Below are 15,534 nucleotides of genomic sequence, written 5' to 3'. Positions count from 1 at the left end.
ATTCTGAGGTTTTCAATGAAAGTGCCTTCGCTATCTCTACTAGTTGAGATATTTGATACCAATTCAGAGAATTGTTACCTTTAGATAAGTTACTAATCATTTCATCAATCTACGTGTAACATTTTCAGACATGTAAAATAATTGTAATATATTTGGTAACCAGAGAATTATTTAAAGTCCTATTTGGCCTAATTATGATCCAAGAAACGCGTCCCTGAAGTTATAACATGGACTTAAATACGCCCTGTATATCATATACAGGCTGTTACAAATTCGCTTCTCACTGCAGGGATCTCGGAAACGGTAAGAGTTACGAAGTAGCTTAAATGGGGGCAATGTTGCGTAATCAGGGGACCAACATTATGCCTCTAAGAAATCAAGGTTAACCTGATTAGTTTTTGAAATATTTGAAAAAAACTGAAATTTTGGAAATCCGATTTTGTTTCATTTCAGCCTTGTTTGAGGTGATATTGAAAAAAGAAGAACACTTTCTCATGGACACTTTTTGCCCTCTTCGAATGGCATAATCAATTTTTATATGTAATGTTTTGTCTCTTCAGGACCATCATCAACTTAATTTTTCTAACTACGGACCTGGAAATTTTATTACATTTCTTGCAAGCCTTTATAACCCCTAATACTGTACCGCCTCACCCCGAACTAGATTCAGACGTTTTGTCTCGAAAAATTCATCCTCAATGTATTTGTTCCAAATATTATCTATTTTTTTTAGATTTCTGTTTCTTGAATGATCGTACATTCTAAGTGTCGTTAGACCCTGTGAAATCCATCTAGTTATTTAAACTATTACCATCACATGTTGCAACAAAACATTATTAGAGTTTAAATCCCGTACCCATAGTCATTTAGACATTTCTCGAGTGCTCAAAATTCAAACAAATTCCAATCTAATTTTTTTCAGGATATTTATAGTTGCGGTTACAGGTATAATAAATTTCGATATTACACTTATCATCATTTTCAACATTTGCAAAAAGTATTGACTTTAAAAAAAGACGAATTAATTGTAATTATAAAGATTACTGTTAGAATGTGTTAAGAAACAAACACATACTAAAGAACTGACAGCTACTGAGAGTATTCATATTAATTTGTCTGACTTGAGTTATTGCATTATTGAGTAGGCCCTTCTCAAATGAAGATAAATGTAATATGATCAAAATTTATTATAGCTGTAATTGCAACTCTCACAGAGCATGTGAAATGTTTTTGGATGAATATCCTAAAAAGAACAGCCTATTAGAACATTATTTAAAAAAATTGATCGGAATTTGACTGAATTTGGAGCATTCGAGAAACCTAGAAATAAATATGGAAACAGACACAAGAAAATGGAAAAATTACCAGGAATTAGTCATGTAAAGGTATGGAGGATCCTTAAACACAATCTTTACAAACCCTTTAAAATACACATTTCTCATTGCCTAAGACCAGGAGACACAGAATGGCGTTTCGCATATTGCAATTGGTTGTGTCAGCAATTACAGAATCACCCAAATTTTTTACATGAAGTTATATGAACAGATGAAAGAGACCGCATTATAGGATCTTTAATCTAGGAGGGCAATTTAAACGGTGATAGATGTCTCAATTTTCTGACTACTGGGTTTGAGGCATACATACTGTACCTATATTCCATTAAATGTATTACCACACATATGGTTCCAACAAGATGGTGCACCTCCACACCACACTAGAAATGTCAGGGCTTTTCTAAATCAAGAGTTTCCTGGACAATGGGTAGGAAATGGTGGGGTAATCGAATGGCCAGCATGGTCACCCAATTTACCCCCCCTTGATTTTTTTTTTGTGGAGAATTTATAAAGAAGTTTCCAACAACATAGAAGAATTGAGAGCAAATATCTTGAAGGGATTTAACTCCCTGAGAAGAAGAGATATTCAAAGAGCAGTACAAAATATTGCGATACGGATAAATTATTGTGTAGAAGAAAACGGAAATGTTTGAACATTTACTGTACTTTTTTAAAGTAATTCAGTGTTTGTTGTTCCTTTGTTCCTGTTGTGTTTCTATTTTTAAGAATTAATTTCTAATAATAAAATTAAAATTGTAATGTTTTAATTTTGACATAATTTATGGAGTTAATAGTTTAAATAACTAGGTGGACTTCACAAGGTCTAATGATACTTACAACTAGAGTGAACGATAATTCAATAAACGGAAATTTAAATTAAAAATTTAGATAAATTTGGAACGAATACATTGAGGATTAATTTTTTGAGACAAAACGTCTGAATCTGATTCAAGCTGAGGCGGTGCATTATTAGGGGCCAAAAAGACTTACAAAAAATGTAATAAAATTTCCAGGTCCTTATTTTAAAAAAATTAAGTTGATGATGATCGTGAAGACGAAATGTTACATATAAAAATTGATTATGCCATTCGACAGGCGGCAAAAAGTGGCCATGAGAAAGTGTTATTCTTTTTTCGATATCGCCTCAAACAAGGCTGAAATGAAACAAAAACGCATTTCTAAAATTTCAGTTTTTTTCAAATATTTCGAAAACTAATCGTGTTAGCCTTGTTTTCTTAGAAGCATAATGTTAATGTTGGTCTCCTGATTACACAACTTTGCCCCCATTTAAGCTACTTCGTATCTCTTACCGTTTATGAAATCTCTGTAGTGAGAAGTGAATTTGTAACAGCCTGTATAGGGGGTGTAATTACTAACTTATCAAACATATCAATAAATTCTGCCATAAATTTAAGGAAGGTAGTTCAAATAAAGATTTTTAGATTTTTAGGACACACAGAGTGTTGAAGTAGAAAAAATTAAAACCTAGATAGCTGCAGCAGAACATTGAAATTTATTTTTCTCCAAAACATCTATGCCTTTTATGCTGAAAAATTGAAAATTTTAATTATACCAGTTTCTGCTTATTTAGGCAGCGGTATATTTATTTTTTATAAGAATTAAGTTTGTGGATATTTTTGTATGTACACCCTACATCTCAGAAACGAAAATTTTATTGTTGAATGTATTAGAGATGTCTAGACAATTAGTTACTGAACATTCTGTATACAGGGTGTTTCAAAAATTTGGGAGGAATCTCTAGCCGGAAATATGAAATAAAGTTTTTACAGCAGTAGGAGGTGTTTGACCTCCTATCACTTGGGTAGCTACAAACACACAACTACATACAGAAGTCTACCCGAGCCTGTGTACAGGAAGTTGTTTTCTTAGTGTCAGTGTACAGTTGTCTGCTTATCATGCTTTATGTACTGTAGCTAAGTTCTGCCTTCATGGTGGGTAATTACACATTTGGAGAACCTGCTTATATGCTGTGTTACGGTGTAGCTCGTCAATTGTACACAAGAAGGTACAAAACACTTCCTAGCAACCCATTATTCACCAATGTCAATCGTCGACACAGGGAGAGAGGAACCGTGTCAACTGATACACATAAGGTGCAAAGAGAAGGACATGAACCCCTGAATTTGATAAAGACTACATAGCTACCAGTTAGGATTTCTGATTTCTCGGCCTACTTTTTTCTCGGGACTCGAGAATTTTCAACTAGAAATTCCCGGGAATTCTCGAATTCTCGAGAAATTTCTAAAACTAAAAAAAGTCATAATTTTGGTATTGCAATGCGAAATATAAACATGCTATTATACTTAACAATCATCATTAACATTTATTATTTATTCAGTATTTTTTTAATTACTTATATGTTTCTATTTCTACTAACAAAACTAAACTAAATTTTGAGTCTTCTTCTTAAAAACCTTTCTAACTTGTTTTTTTTTTTTATTAAACACTCATTATACTTATGTTTATTTCAATGTTTTTGAATCGTAGCTTTCTTCCAATAATTATTAATAATCATTAATCATGCAGTCTTTTAATTAAACAAATAGTAAATAAGGNTACTGAAAAACTCGGGGCTTGGATGCCGCATATGTTCAGCAACAACAAAATCTCCATACCAAAGCTGCTCAAAATATCATCCGTTATCACACAACACGTGGCCAAGACCAACGATTTCTGTACCAAATTGTCACCAAAAATGAGAAATGATGACTTTATGTCAGTGAAGCAAAGGAAGAGATAGAGACATCAGGTAGAACTCCATTCCAAGAAGACCATGATCTGTATTTAGTGGGGCTAGGAAGGTGTCGTGTACTGGGATATGCTGGAGAAAAACTAGGTTGTTAATAAGGAACGCTATCTCGCTAAGCTTCACTGTGTGAATGAAGCAATCCAGCACAAAAGAGCCGATCAACATAGTCAAATGATCCTTCTTTACAACAACGCACATCTTCACACAGAAAACATCGTTAAGGAGGTTTTGGATGAACTCAAATGGGAGGTTCTACCACATCCGCTGTACTCTCCAGAGCTTGCGCCAACAGATTATCACCTTTTCCGCTCCTTGTCACCATTGATGAAGACCACAAAAACTTGCTCACCAACTTCTTCAACACACGACTAGATGATTTTGTACGAAACAGCATCAACAAATCGGTTGAAAGGTGGATGCAGGACGTAAACAGCGACGGATTGATTAATTTGTTGTTTTAGTTATTGTTATTTTCAATGAAATATAAAAAAATGGAACTTTATGGAACCAATAAATTAGAAAAAAGAGCTAGTTGTTACGTTTTTTGATAAACTTTTTACAAATTAAATTAAGTATTTATTAAAATACTGAAACTTTAAATTTTTTAATTTTTAAACATGAACAATTAAATAATAATATAATAATATAATGATAACAACTTCTGAAGGAAAAGTCCACCGAAAAGCTCTTTACCAAAACTTCTCATAAATTGTATAAAAACTACGAATTTCATAGATAGTATTATAGCTCCAACATGGGACACTGTATTTACAGGATGTGCAATTTAAGGAAGAAATTTATTTTAGTTCCGGAAACTGGAGTTGTTAGGTCCGTCGAATAGCTTCAAATTGCATTTAGAATTGTTTGTTCAAATTTTTCTGTATAGATGGTGTAGTGATACTAAATAATTTTTTATGTATGTAAACGTGGTCAATAAACTAACCAACTAACTATTGCTTGTGAATAAAGCCATTATAACAATATTTTAAAAGAATATTTTGTCTCAGTCTGATTTAAATAAAATAATAGATTTTCCTGTTACATCATACACTGCATATTGAAGTCGACATGTCTCAAAAACAAGTAAATATTGGGAAAAACTTTATATTACAAAAATTACTGAAAATTTAACGATCTTTCAGATGGACCGCATACATTTTTTTTAGTATCGCCACGCCATCTATACAGAAAGATTTGAACTGACAATTCTAACTGCAATTTGAAGCTATTTGAGGGACCTAACTCCAGTTTCTGGAACTAAAATAAATGTCTTCATTTCGGAGATAATGGCAGCAGGAGTGTTAACAGCACACCCTGTATAAAATCATAAAAAATTGGAACGTAAAAATAAAAATATCCCAAAGCTTTGCCCCCTAGAAAGAGCAAACAAAAATGCCTGTGTACTGAATTTGTTTCACTTTACTGACAATTGTGTAAAAATAAACTGAATATTTTTAAATGATTTTAACTGGAAGAGAACAAAATTGTATTACATAATTCCAAAACAAAGCCATTTTGTTTTTCAGTAGCATTTTAGGTGAAATAAACTAGTAAGTGAATAGTGAAAAGCAGTATCGCAGTATATAAATAAAACAAGATTAAAACAATTTATGAGTAAATTAATTTTATTACAAAAAGTTTTTTTAATTTTGTATAAAAAATGAAATATATATTGATTAAACATGTTATTACATTATGAAAAATGAATCAAATATATTAATTGAGTTCAGTATGGTATACACTACAAAATAAATTTAAAAATTAGTCTTAATTCAAAAAAAAAATCAGTGACATTTTTTGGCATCACGATATTTTCTTTATCCATCACACATAAACTAAACCACATTTATATACAGTAGTGAGTAAATGCATATTTATATTTTTTTTACAGAAAACACTACATTTACTAAAGATAAAAGTTGTTATATAAATATTTTACTTCATTTTATTTTCATCCAACTATTATCACAGACATCAAAACTTTGTAGATAATTTGCAAGATTATAAACCATTTATACAGAACCAAATGTTTTCAGCCACATATTTTACATAACTACTCCAAAATAAATAAGCGAATTAATATTTTGTGTATATAAATGTGGTACAGAACTTTTACCTTGCAACATCCTTTCGGTAAATCTATTGATTAGGTATATCAGTCGATAATCATGTCAGTTAAAGCTGTTTTTAATGTTTTAATTGCACTTTTAGTCTCATCCTGATATATCAACCAATATGTTTCATAATTTAAATCACTGCTAGTCGAATTTTTTAAATATTGACATTTGAACACCCGCCTGTAAGTCTCTACTGACTTTTTTGCCATTCACTACTAATATCACTGGTGTTTCCACCCTGATGAGCCTAAATTTGTATTCCTGAAACGAGCAACATAAAAATTACCTAAAAGTTGTGCTCTCCAATATATATCAGATAATTAAAATTTATTTTGACTGTGATGATAACATTTCATTTAAAATTGTACTTAGAACAAGAAGTTGCTGCAAACAAATAGTCCTGATTTACTCTGTAAGACTGTAAGTATTTAGTAAGGTGAACTTAAAGTTAAAAAAAGGAATGACTCAAAAATCACAAACAAGATGGAATATACATTTTTTCTTTGAAATACAATTATGAATCGAACGAAATGAATGAATTATCAAAAAAATTCAGTGGTATAGAAATTTTGAGGTTTTCAATGAAAGTGCCTTTGCTATCTCTACTGGTTGAGATATTTGATACCAATTCAGAGAATTTTTACCTTTAGGTAAGTTACTAATCTTTTCATCAATCTACGTATAACATTTTCAGACATATGTAAAATAATTGTGATATATTTGATAACCAGACAATTATTTAAAGTTCTTTTAGGCCTAATTATGATCCAAGAAACGCGTCCCTGAAGTTATAACATGGACTTAAATACGCCCTGTATATCATATACAGGTTGTTACAAATTCGCCTCTCACTACAGGGATATCGGAAACTGTAAGAGGTACGAAGCAGCTTAAATGGGTGCAAAGTTGCGTAATCAGGGGACCAACATTATGCCTCTAAGAAATCAAGACTAACATGATTAGTTTTCGAAATATTTGAAAAAAAACTGAAATTTTGGAAATCCGTTTTTGTTTCATTTCAGCCTTGTTTGAGGTGATATCAAAAAAAGAAGAACACTTTTTCATGGACACTTTTGCTCTCTATCGAGTGGCATAATCAATTTTTATATGTAACGTTTCGTCTCTTCAGGACCATCATCAACTTCATTTTTTTAAATAGGGACCTGGAAATTTTATTATATTTTTTGCAAGCCTTTATGACCCCCAAAATTGTGCCTCCTCAGCCCGAACCAGATTCAGGCGTTTTGTCTTGAAAAATTCATCCTCAATGTATTCGTTCCAAATTTATCTAATTTTTTTTAGATTTCTGTTTCTTGAATTCTACACTCTAAGTGTCATTAGACCCTGTGATATCCACCTCTAGTTATTTAAACTACTACCATCATAGGTTACAATAAAACATTATTAGAGTTTTAACCTGTACCTACCCATAGTTATTTGGAGGTTTCTCAAGTGCTCAAAATTCAAACAAATTCCGATCAAATTTTTTTCAGGATGTTTATAGTTACGGTTCCAGGTATAATAAATTTCGATAATATTACACTTATCTTCATTTTCAACATTTGCGAAAACGTATAGACTTTAAAAAAAGACGAATTAATTGTAATTATAAAGATTGCCATGAATAATGTGTTAAGAAACAAACACATACTAAAGAACTGACAGTTACTGAGAGTATTTATATTAATCTGTCTAATTTGAGTTATTGCATTATTGAGTATGCCCTTCTCAAATGAAGATAAACGTAATATGATAAAAATTTATTATACCTGTAATTGCAACTCTCACAGAGCATGTGAAATGCTTTTGGATGAATATCCTAAAAAGAACAACCTCATAGAACATTATTTCAAAAAATTCATCGGAATTTGACTGAATTTGGAACATTCGAGAACCCTAGAAATAAATATGGAAACCGGATACAAGAAATTGAAACACAAGGTATTTTAGATTTTAGAGGTTTGTTAAATTTTTTTAAACTGTATGTATTCATAATAACATATTTTTTTAATTATGCTAGATTAATAATGACCCACATAAATCAACGCAAGAAATAGCTTTGAATATTAATTTACCAGGAATTAGTCATGTAAAAGTATGGAGGATCCTTAAACAAAATCTTTACAAATCCTTTAAAATACACATTTCTCATTGCCTAAGAAAAGGAGACACAGAACGGCATTTGGCATATTGCAATTGGTTGTGTCAGCAATTACAGAATCACCCAAATTTTTTAGACTGCACTATAGGACCCTTAATCTATGAGGGCAATTTAAACGGTTATAGATATCTCAATTTTCTGACTACTGAGTTCGAGGCATACATACTGTACATATATTCCATTAAATATATTACCACACGTATAGTTCCAACAAGATGGTGCACCTCCACACAATACTAGAAACGTCAGGACTTTTCAAATCAAGAGTTTCCCGGACAATGGATAGGAAATGGTGGGGTAATCGAATGGCCAGCACAGTCACCTGGTTTATCCCCCCTTGACTTTTTTTTGCGGAACGTTGAAAAATAAAATTTATAAAGAAGTTTCCAACAACATAGAAGAATTGAGGGCAAATATCTTGAAGGGATTTAACTCCCTGAGAAGAAGAGATATTCAAAGGGCAGTACAAAATATTGCGATACGGATAAATTATTGTGTAGAAGAAAACGGAAATGTTTTTGAAGATTCACTGTAACATTTTAAAGTACTCATTTAGTTAATGTTGTTTCTATGTATTTTTAAGAATTAATTTCTAATAATAAAATTAAAATTGTAATAATGTTTTAATTTTGACACAACTTATGGAGTTATGTATGACCAGGTAATAGTTTAATAATTACTAGGTGCATTTCACAAGGTCTAATGATACTTACAACTAGAGTGAATGATAATTCAATAAACAGAAATTTAAATTAAAAATTTAGATAAATTTGGAACGAATACATTGAGGATGAATTTTTCGAGACAAAATGTCTGAATTTGATTCGAGCCGAGGCGGTGCAGTATTAGGGGTCAAAAAGGCTTGCAAAAAATGTAGTAAAATTTCCAGGTCCCTATTTAAAAAAATGAAGTTGATGATGGTCCTGGAAAGACGAAACGTTACATATAAAAATTGATTATGCCATTCGATAGAGGGCAGAAAGTGGCCATGAGAAAGTGTTAGTCTTTTTTTGATATCACCTCAAACAAGGCTGAAATGCAACAAAAATATAAATATTTTATTTTGCCACTAACAAAAAAAAAATATGTAAAACTTGGTACAAACCTAATTAAAAGGAAGCTGAATCCTAACTGTAAGATTTTAAATTAAAAAATGTCTAATAAGTTTAATCAAAATTTGATAGAAAAAAGTAGGTTTCGATGATTAAATATTAGTTCAAATGTACTGTTAACGTGATTTTTCAATAATTAAAAAAAAAAAGGAAAAATAAACTATAGCTTTGGATGATATACTTACATTTCCTTTGTAAGAAAAATCAATGATGGTTAAATAAGGTTCCGGTATAGCGACGGAATCTCCTATTATAACTCCTTTCCCATCGGCTAAATTAAAAACTGTCACAACCACACAAGTCCCAGCCTTATCGACCAAACAGAATGTACTAAAATGATTATATAATTATTCCATATGCATAAAAACCAGGAATAATTTTTAATTTCTCCAGTTTATACTCACAATGGTACTGTATCCTCATTCCTAACTGAACAAACCACTTTCCCTAAAATCACTCGTTCTTCATTAATGCCGGGTTTTAAATCTGACAATTTTGTTTCAATAAGCTTTACCGCTTCACCGTTGGAAGACGTATAACTTCCTCCACTGTAAGGACCCAACTGTTTTGAATCTATTGACTAAAACAGAAATCGGAAATGTACGTACTAGATGATCTATACTTTAAAACATTAGAGCAAAATTTCGGGTATCTGAGTCGCAGTTATCGAAGGTCAGGATTATCGGAGGTATACTTAATAGTGTATTATTATCCGTGTTATCCAATAAAAAACACCCACATTACCACGCACCATATACTTTTTTTATAATTTACCTGAAGTGTCTGTTGCAATCGTTTAGCTTTCATTTTTCCACTTGTAGACACCAATTCTTGTATGTCATTCAAATACTTCACGAGTTGCTTCTCCTTAATCGTAGGTGGTTCCCAAGTGGGGTCGAAAAGGGAAGCTTCGTTAAACGATTCTAAAGCTAGTTTATATTCTTCTTCGTATTTTAACGTCTAAAAAGAAAACTTGTTTTAATAGTACACGACAGTCAGAAGATTACTTACTATGCCCTTATTGTAGTGTAGATCTGGAGTACTTTTAGCTACTAAATCTTTTTCCTGAAAAGAATATTGTATGGAAATACACTCAGTAGAATTGTTTCCAAAAACTTACCGCTTGTGAATAAGCACTTAAACATTGTTTTAGAATTTTTGGATTTTGCTGTATTCCAAAAAATGATGATAAATGGGCATTGCCTAATACTGCCCAAGATAAGCCATCATGTGGATCCAGCTGAACGGCTTCTTTTGCATAACTTAATCCTTTTTCTATATTCTTTACCCTTTCTTCCCTATTTTTTGATGCTGCTTGTCTTGATAACATAGACAGACTTCTTAAAGAATATTTGTTCTTTTTCTATCAACAAAACTGTATAATATTGTGGAAGGAGAAAAATTTCATACTAACCTCCTTTAGGGCTCCTTCAAAACAATTAATGGATTTTCCTAATTCATCATTTTTCCAATAACATTCTCCCAATTCGTTCCATGCATCGACTAACTTTGGGTCTAACTTGATTGATTTTGATAGTAAATTTTCTGCTTCTTTGTTGTATTTAGGTACAACATTGAGTAGCTTTCCTTTCAAAAAGTTATATTTTGCACGACTTACATCCTTAATTAGTGGTTCATGATCATTAAATAGTTTTAAAGTAGTTTGCAGTAACATTTGGATTTCCTCATTTTTCCTTATTGCATCTTCAATCTTGTGATTTTCAAAATATCTATCTCTAAATAAATAAACAGCATCTACCTTATCCTACAATTGTTCATAGTTTTATGGAAAAATAACCATACTGTTTAAGTTTAATAGTAAAGTGAACCTGCACCTGGTATATATTTCTAATTTTTCTACTTACATTAAGAAATTGTAGTAAATCTTCATGCTTTTCTTCACATTTACATGCAAAAATATCTTCATTCTCACAGTCCATATTTATGTTATTTTATTTTATTTTACTTTTATTTCTAAATCGTTTTTACATACTACACTTTGTTTTTCTTTTTTGAGGTTACATTTATTTGTCAAAATTCATCGCTCTGTGAGTTAATCGAATAGCGTATTCAACGCATGGTTATTTACAAAATTCGATTTATTTAAAGTATGTGGTTATAAAATATAATTAAACAACAAGGAAAATGAGATATGCATAAAGAAAAAACATTTCATAACAAAGAAATAGGTAGTTTGGTAGTTCAGCTTGGCCGTAGCTTTATAGAGTTTCGGTTTAAAATAAAAGCAGTATATAAGTACATGTGATAAAGTATTGAATTCCTTGAGAAATTTCTAATAAATTCCAACATATAAACAAAAACATAGTTTTAACAATAATTTATTCGATCAAAAGAATTCTTGGGCTCTTTATCGATGTTATTATTACTAGCTTAAAACTCTCCCAGAGATGGCGGCAAAGTATTGCGGATTTTGTGACAGAAGAAATATATAAACGAAAACGAACAGAAAGAGAGAGGCAGTCGCTCTCTGAGGACGTAGGCGCATCGCGTAAGGGGCTGTAGGCTGCACTGCATTGTTGTATTTTGTCTTTTACCTGTGCTTTTGAGCAAGTGTGCACTTTGTGTTAAGTGTAGTGTGGAATTGTTATGTTTTATTGTTGCAAGTGCAGTTCTTCTTTCGGCCCCGAAAATTTACTATGCTAAGTTAAAATCCCCAGTGTTGGTGCAACAAAGTGTATCGTTCTGTCATGGAGTTGGTGTTGTGACTTTATTTAATTATTGGAACCACAAGAGGATCTTAGGAATTGGGATATACGTATTGAATCCTAGGCGACAATGTCAGGCAGGCATATACCAGCAGATAAGGTATTTAATTCTTATACAAGCAACCGCACCCTTCTCCTATGTTATGGTTGCAAGAAAGGCGACCTAGTTTTTACCCCACGAAACGTCTTTGTATACGCGATATTTCATCAACAATCCTTTTACAATGATCAAATCGGGTAACTTTCTTTTAGATTTTACATTAAATTATAACTGCAGTTTTAACTGTAAAGTAATTTCCGATAAGGCTGCAATAAATTTATATAAACAATTAATAGGTATGTAAACACAGGCCTTTTAAGAATTGATAACTGGTAAAAATATCTGAAAACTTACTCACCTGGAAAGGGAATAAACATTTTTTTATTGGTGTTGCACCCGAGTATCTATCAGTTGATCAGTTGAAAAAATATTTTGCAAATATATGTTGCAACCCTTTATGAGACCTCAGGGTCGACCATCCTTATTATAAATGTTTATTTCGCAAATCTCGCAAAATGTTTCATCCCCTAAAAAACGGAATGAGATCAAAATATGACCACTTTCATTTTCGCGAGTTTTACTGAATACCTATATTATTATAAAATGGGAGGGAAATATTTTTATTTGACTTTAGTTATATACCTAGATACATTTTTGTTTTAAATAATGTCTTTTTATCACCTAAGTACCTTTGTTGTATGTTTGTAAAAATGTTTATGCAGTCCAGGTAAAAAATTGAAATTTCTTATAGATATTTTGTATTTCTCATATATCTATGTATTTATTTCCAAAATTTGCAGCATTATCAATCTACTTTCAATTAAATTGTACATTTTTCTGTAAACTTGTAAACTAGGTACGTTTACAAGGGGAGATTATTCCACAATTTTTACAAACTTAAGTTGTAAAATTTTGAAAATATTGTTCTCGTTATCATTTTTTATTGCTTTTGATTAATATCATTGGGATTGCCAGACGGGTAGCTATTTATTGAGTTAAAACATAGGCACCGCCAGATAATTTTTTAAATGGAGGAGAGGGCAGAAAATACCTATGTGCTTAATAGGTAGGTAAGTCTATCAACGTTGATATCAGAGGATTAATTTATAACATGTTATCTGGTTTAAAAATGCTTTAAAATTTACTTTACGAATTGTTTTACAATTAAATGTTATCTGTGTTTGTCTCTTACACTTCATAACAAAGAGTGTGTGTGTTCAACGTTTTTTTTATATTTTAACGTCAATTCAAAGTTGATATCAGTCTTATGTTTTAAGGAAATAGTGAATACCGACGAAAGTGAATACTTACGGCCGTACTTAACGATTTTTTTTATATTAAAAAACGTGAGCAAAATATAAAACGGTAAACTAAATCCAAGACTAAAACTTCCTTCATACCTATACAAACACTGAAAAAAAGGACTCTAAAGAGAAACTCTTCTATCTTCATAATACTTAAATAGTTTTGACAAATGTGTATAGGGAATACACACCTTTTGATCGACATATTTAGTTTGTATGGTTTAGGGTATAACCGAGGGTACAACTGATAAATCGTAATAAATTATAAAAATTTAGCTTTTTTACGTTAAAAAAATCTGAATACCTAATTGAATTCGATGTAAAAATACAATGTCCCGAGGTGGAAAGCACAGGAGTAATTTAATGAACAATTGTGAGTAATGTTTGGGTAATACCGAGCACTATTTGAGTAATACTTCGGTAATATCTAATATCTAAGTAGTAAAACAATTTTATATCATGCGTTCTATATTATTTCTGAGTAATATTTGAGTAATTAAATATGAGTTATGAATGATACAGATTTTGGCAAGCGGTTTCCCCACCACATATTTATTTTGGAAGAATTCAAAAGGATAATTGCGAGGATGATTATTTTTTTATGAATTTTAGAACTGACGCTCTTTTGTATTTTTTTTGTCGATAGCCTTAAAATGTTTTTGAAAATTTGCTCCTGAAATCATCCCGTAGGTACACAACCACAGCTCTTTTTCTAAATTACCACACGACATAATCACGCGGTCAGGACTAAGTAGATAACGAATCTATTTTTATTTTAACTAATTTAACACGACAATTTATTACATGCAAGTGTATTTGTATATTTTCTTTCGTAAAATGTAAGTTATTAGTACTTACCTAATTATTTAATTAAAAAAAGTTATTTACTGTATAGAAGTGTTCAAACGAATTAAACGTTTTTCGTGTTTTGGTTATTAGGTATTACCTATCTGAGATTTTACGACTAAGTGCCGAATTAGAAATATAGAAAAGTGTACCATTCGAAAAGATAGCAAATCTTGTGTTTTATACGAATTTTCATAAATTTGTAAAAACAATATCTATATTGTTATAACCACTACAATTATTGATGAGTAGTTATAACAATGAAATGTTGTATTGCTTTAAGTAATTGCTTTTGTTTTGACAGTGGTCTTGAGTTTTAGCCTCGGTTTTAGCAGTTTAAGGGACAATGATTAATATCCCAGGGCTCACTTGATTACTCATTAATTAGTATTTATCCGAGTGTTTATCTTTATCTAACAGTTGCAGAGAACATTCGTCACAGCAATGTATTTATGAAAACCTTGTATCAAAATTAATAAAAATTACAGGTTACGATATTAAAAAAAAAAAGGATACTGATGTCAGAGTCTCTTCAAGGATGATAAAAAAAATCTTCTCAGAAGTAACATTTTATAAATAGATCCTAATAATTACGGGTAAGTAAATATGCGCATTTCAGTTCAGATGAAGACGTTTCTGAACATTTTCGATCACTACCTACTAGATAAGACATAGTCATAGAAAACTCAAGTTTCAGGCTTCATTTTTTTTTTGAGAAGTAATTACATCTTCGAATTTAAATTCAACCAACCGGAGTAATTTGTTGTACAAGCTTGAATAACATTTAAGTAACGCATAACACCATTTCAGTAATATTTCAGTATTATTTAAGTATTAAAGCAATTGTTTATGTCACCATCCCCCCGCTCTCTACTTCTTTTGTTATTTTTTAGTAATACTTGAGTAATTGTGAAAATGAGTATTTTAGAGTACAAGTTTTGGCCAGCGATTTACTTCTCGTTATGTGGGAACCTACCCCATGAGAGAAAAAAAAAAGATTAAGTACTACTATACGATTAATACATTCAAACTCTACCTACTAGTTTTTAAAATTGTATACCTACTCTTGACGTAATATTTATTCCAAGCTTGTTTCCAAGTTTTATTTATTCTCTAAGCGATAT

The 15,534-nt window shown here is 31.1% G+C and overlaps 1 protein-coding gene across 1 annotated transcript; it reads right to left on the bottom strand.

The window, feature by feature from the left end:
- Nucleotides 1-5,829: 5,829 nt before the first annotated feature.
- LOC108914149 (tetratricopeptide repeat protein 5-like) lies at nucleotides 5,830-11,492 on the bottom strand. Its single transcript, XM_018719875.1, has 8 exons — nucleotides 11,360-11,492; nucleotides 10,909-11,259; nucleotides 10,615-10,857; nucleotides 10,506-10,559; nucleotides 10,269-10,454; nucleotides 9,899-10,074; nucleotides 9,680-9,824; nucleotides 5,830-6,482 (listed from the first exon to the last, which is right to left on the bottom strand). Exons 1-8 carry the CDS (start codon nucleotides 11,432-11,434, stop codon nucleotides 6,363-6,365), a joined length of 1,350 nt encoding a protein of 449 aa, XP_018575391.1. The 5' UTR covers nucleotides 11,435-11,492; the 3' UTR covers nucleotides 5,830-6,362.
- Nucleotides 11,493-15,534: the final 4,042 nt, after the last annotated feature.

This window comes from Anoplophora glabripennis, unplaced genomic scaffold (genome assembly GCF_000390285.2).
Source record: "Anoplophora glabripennis isolate ALB-LARVAE unplaced genomic scaffold, Agla_2.0 scaffold931, whole genome shotgun sequence".
Classification (NCBI taxonomy): domain Eukaryota; kingdom Metazoa; phylum Arthropoda; class Insecta; order Coleoptera; family Cerambycidae; genus Anoplophora; species Anoplophora glabripennis.
Note: the sequence above shows the minus strand (reverse complement) of the source record. Positions and strands in the feature narration are given on the sequence as shown.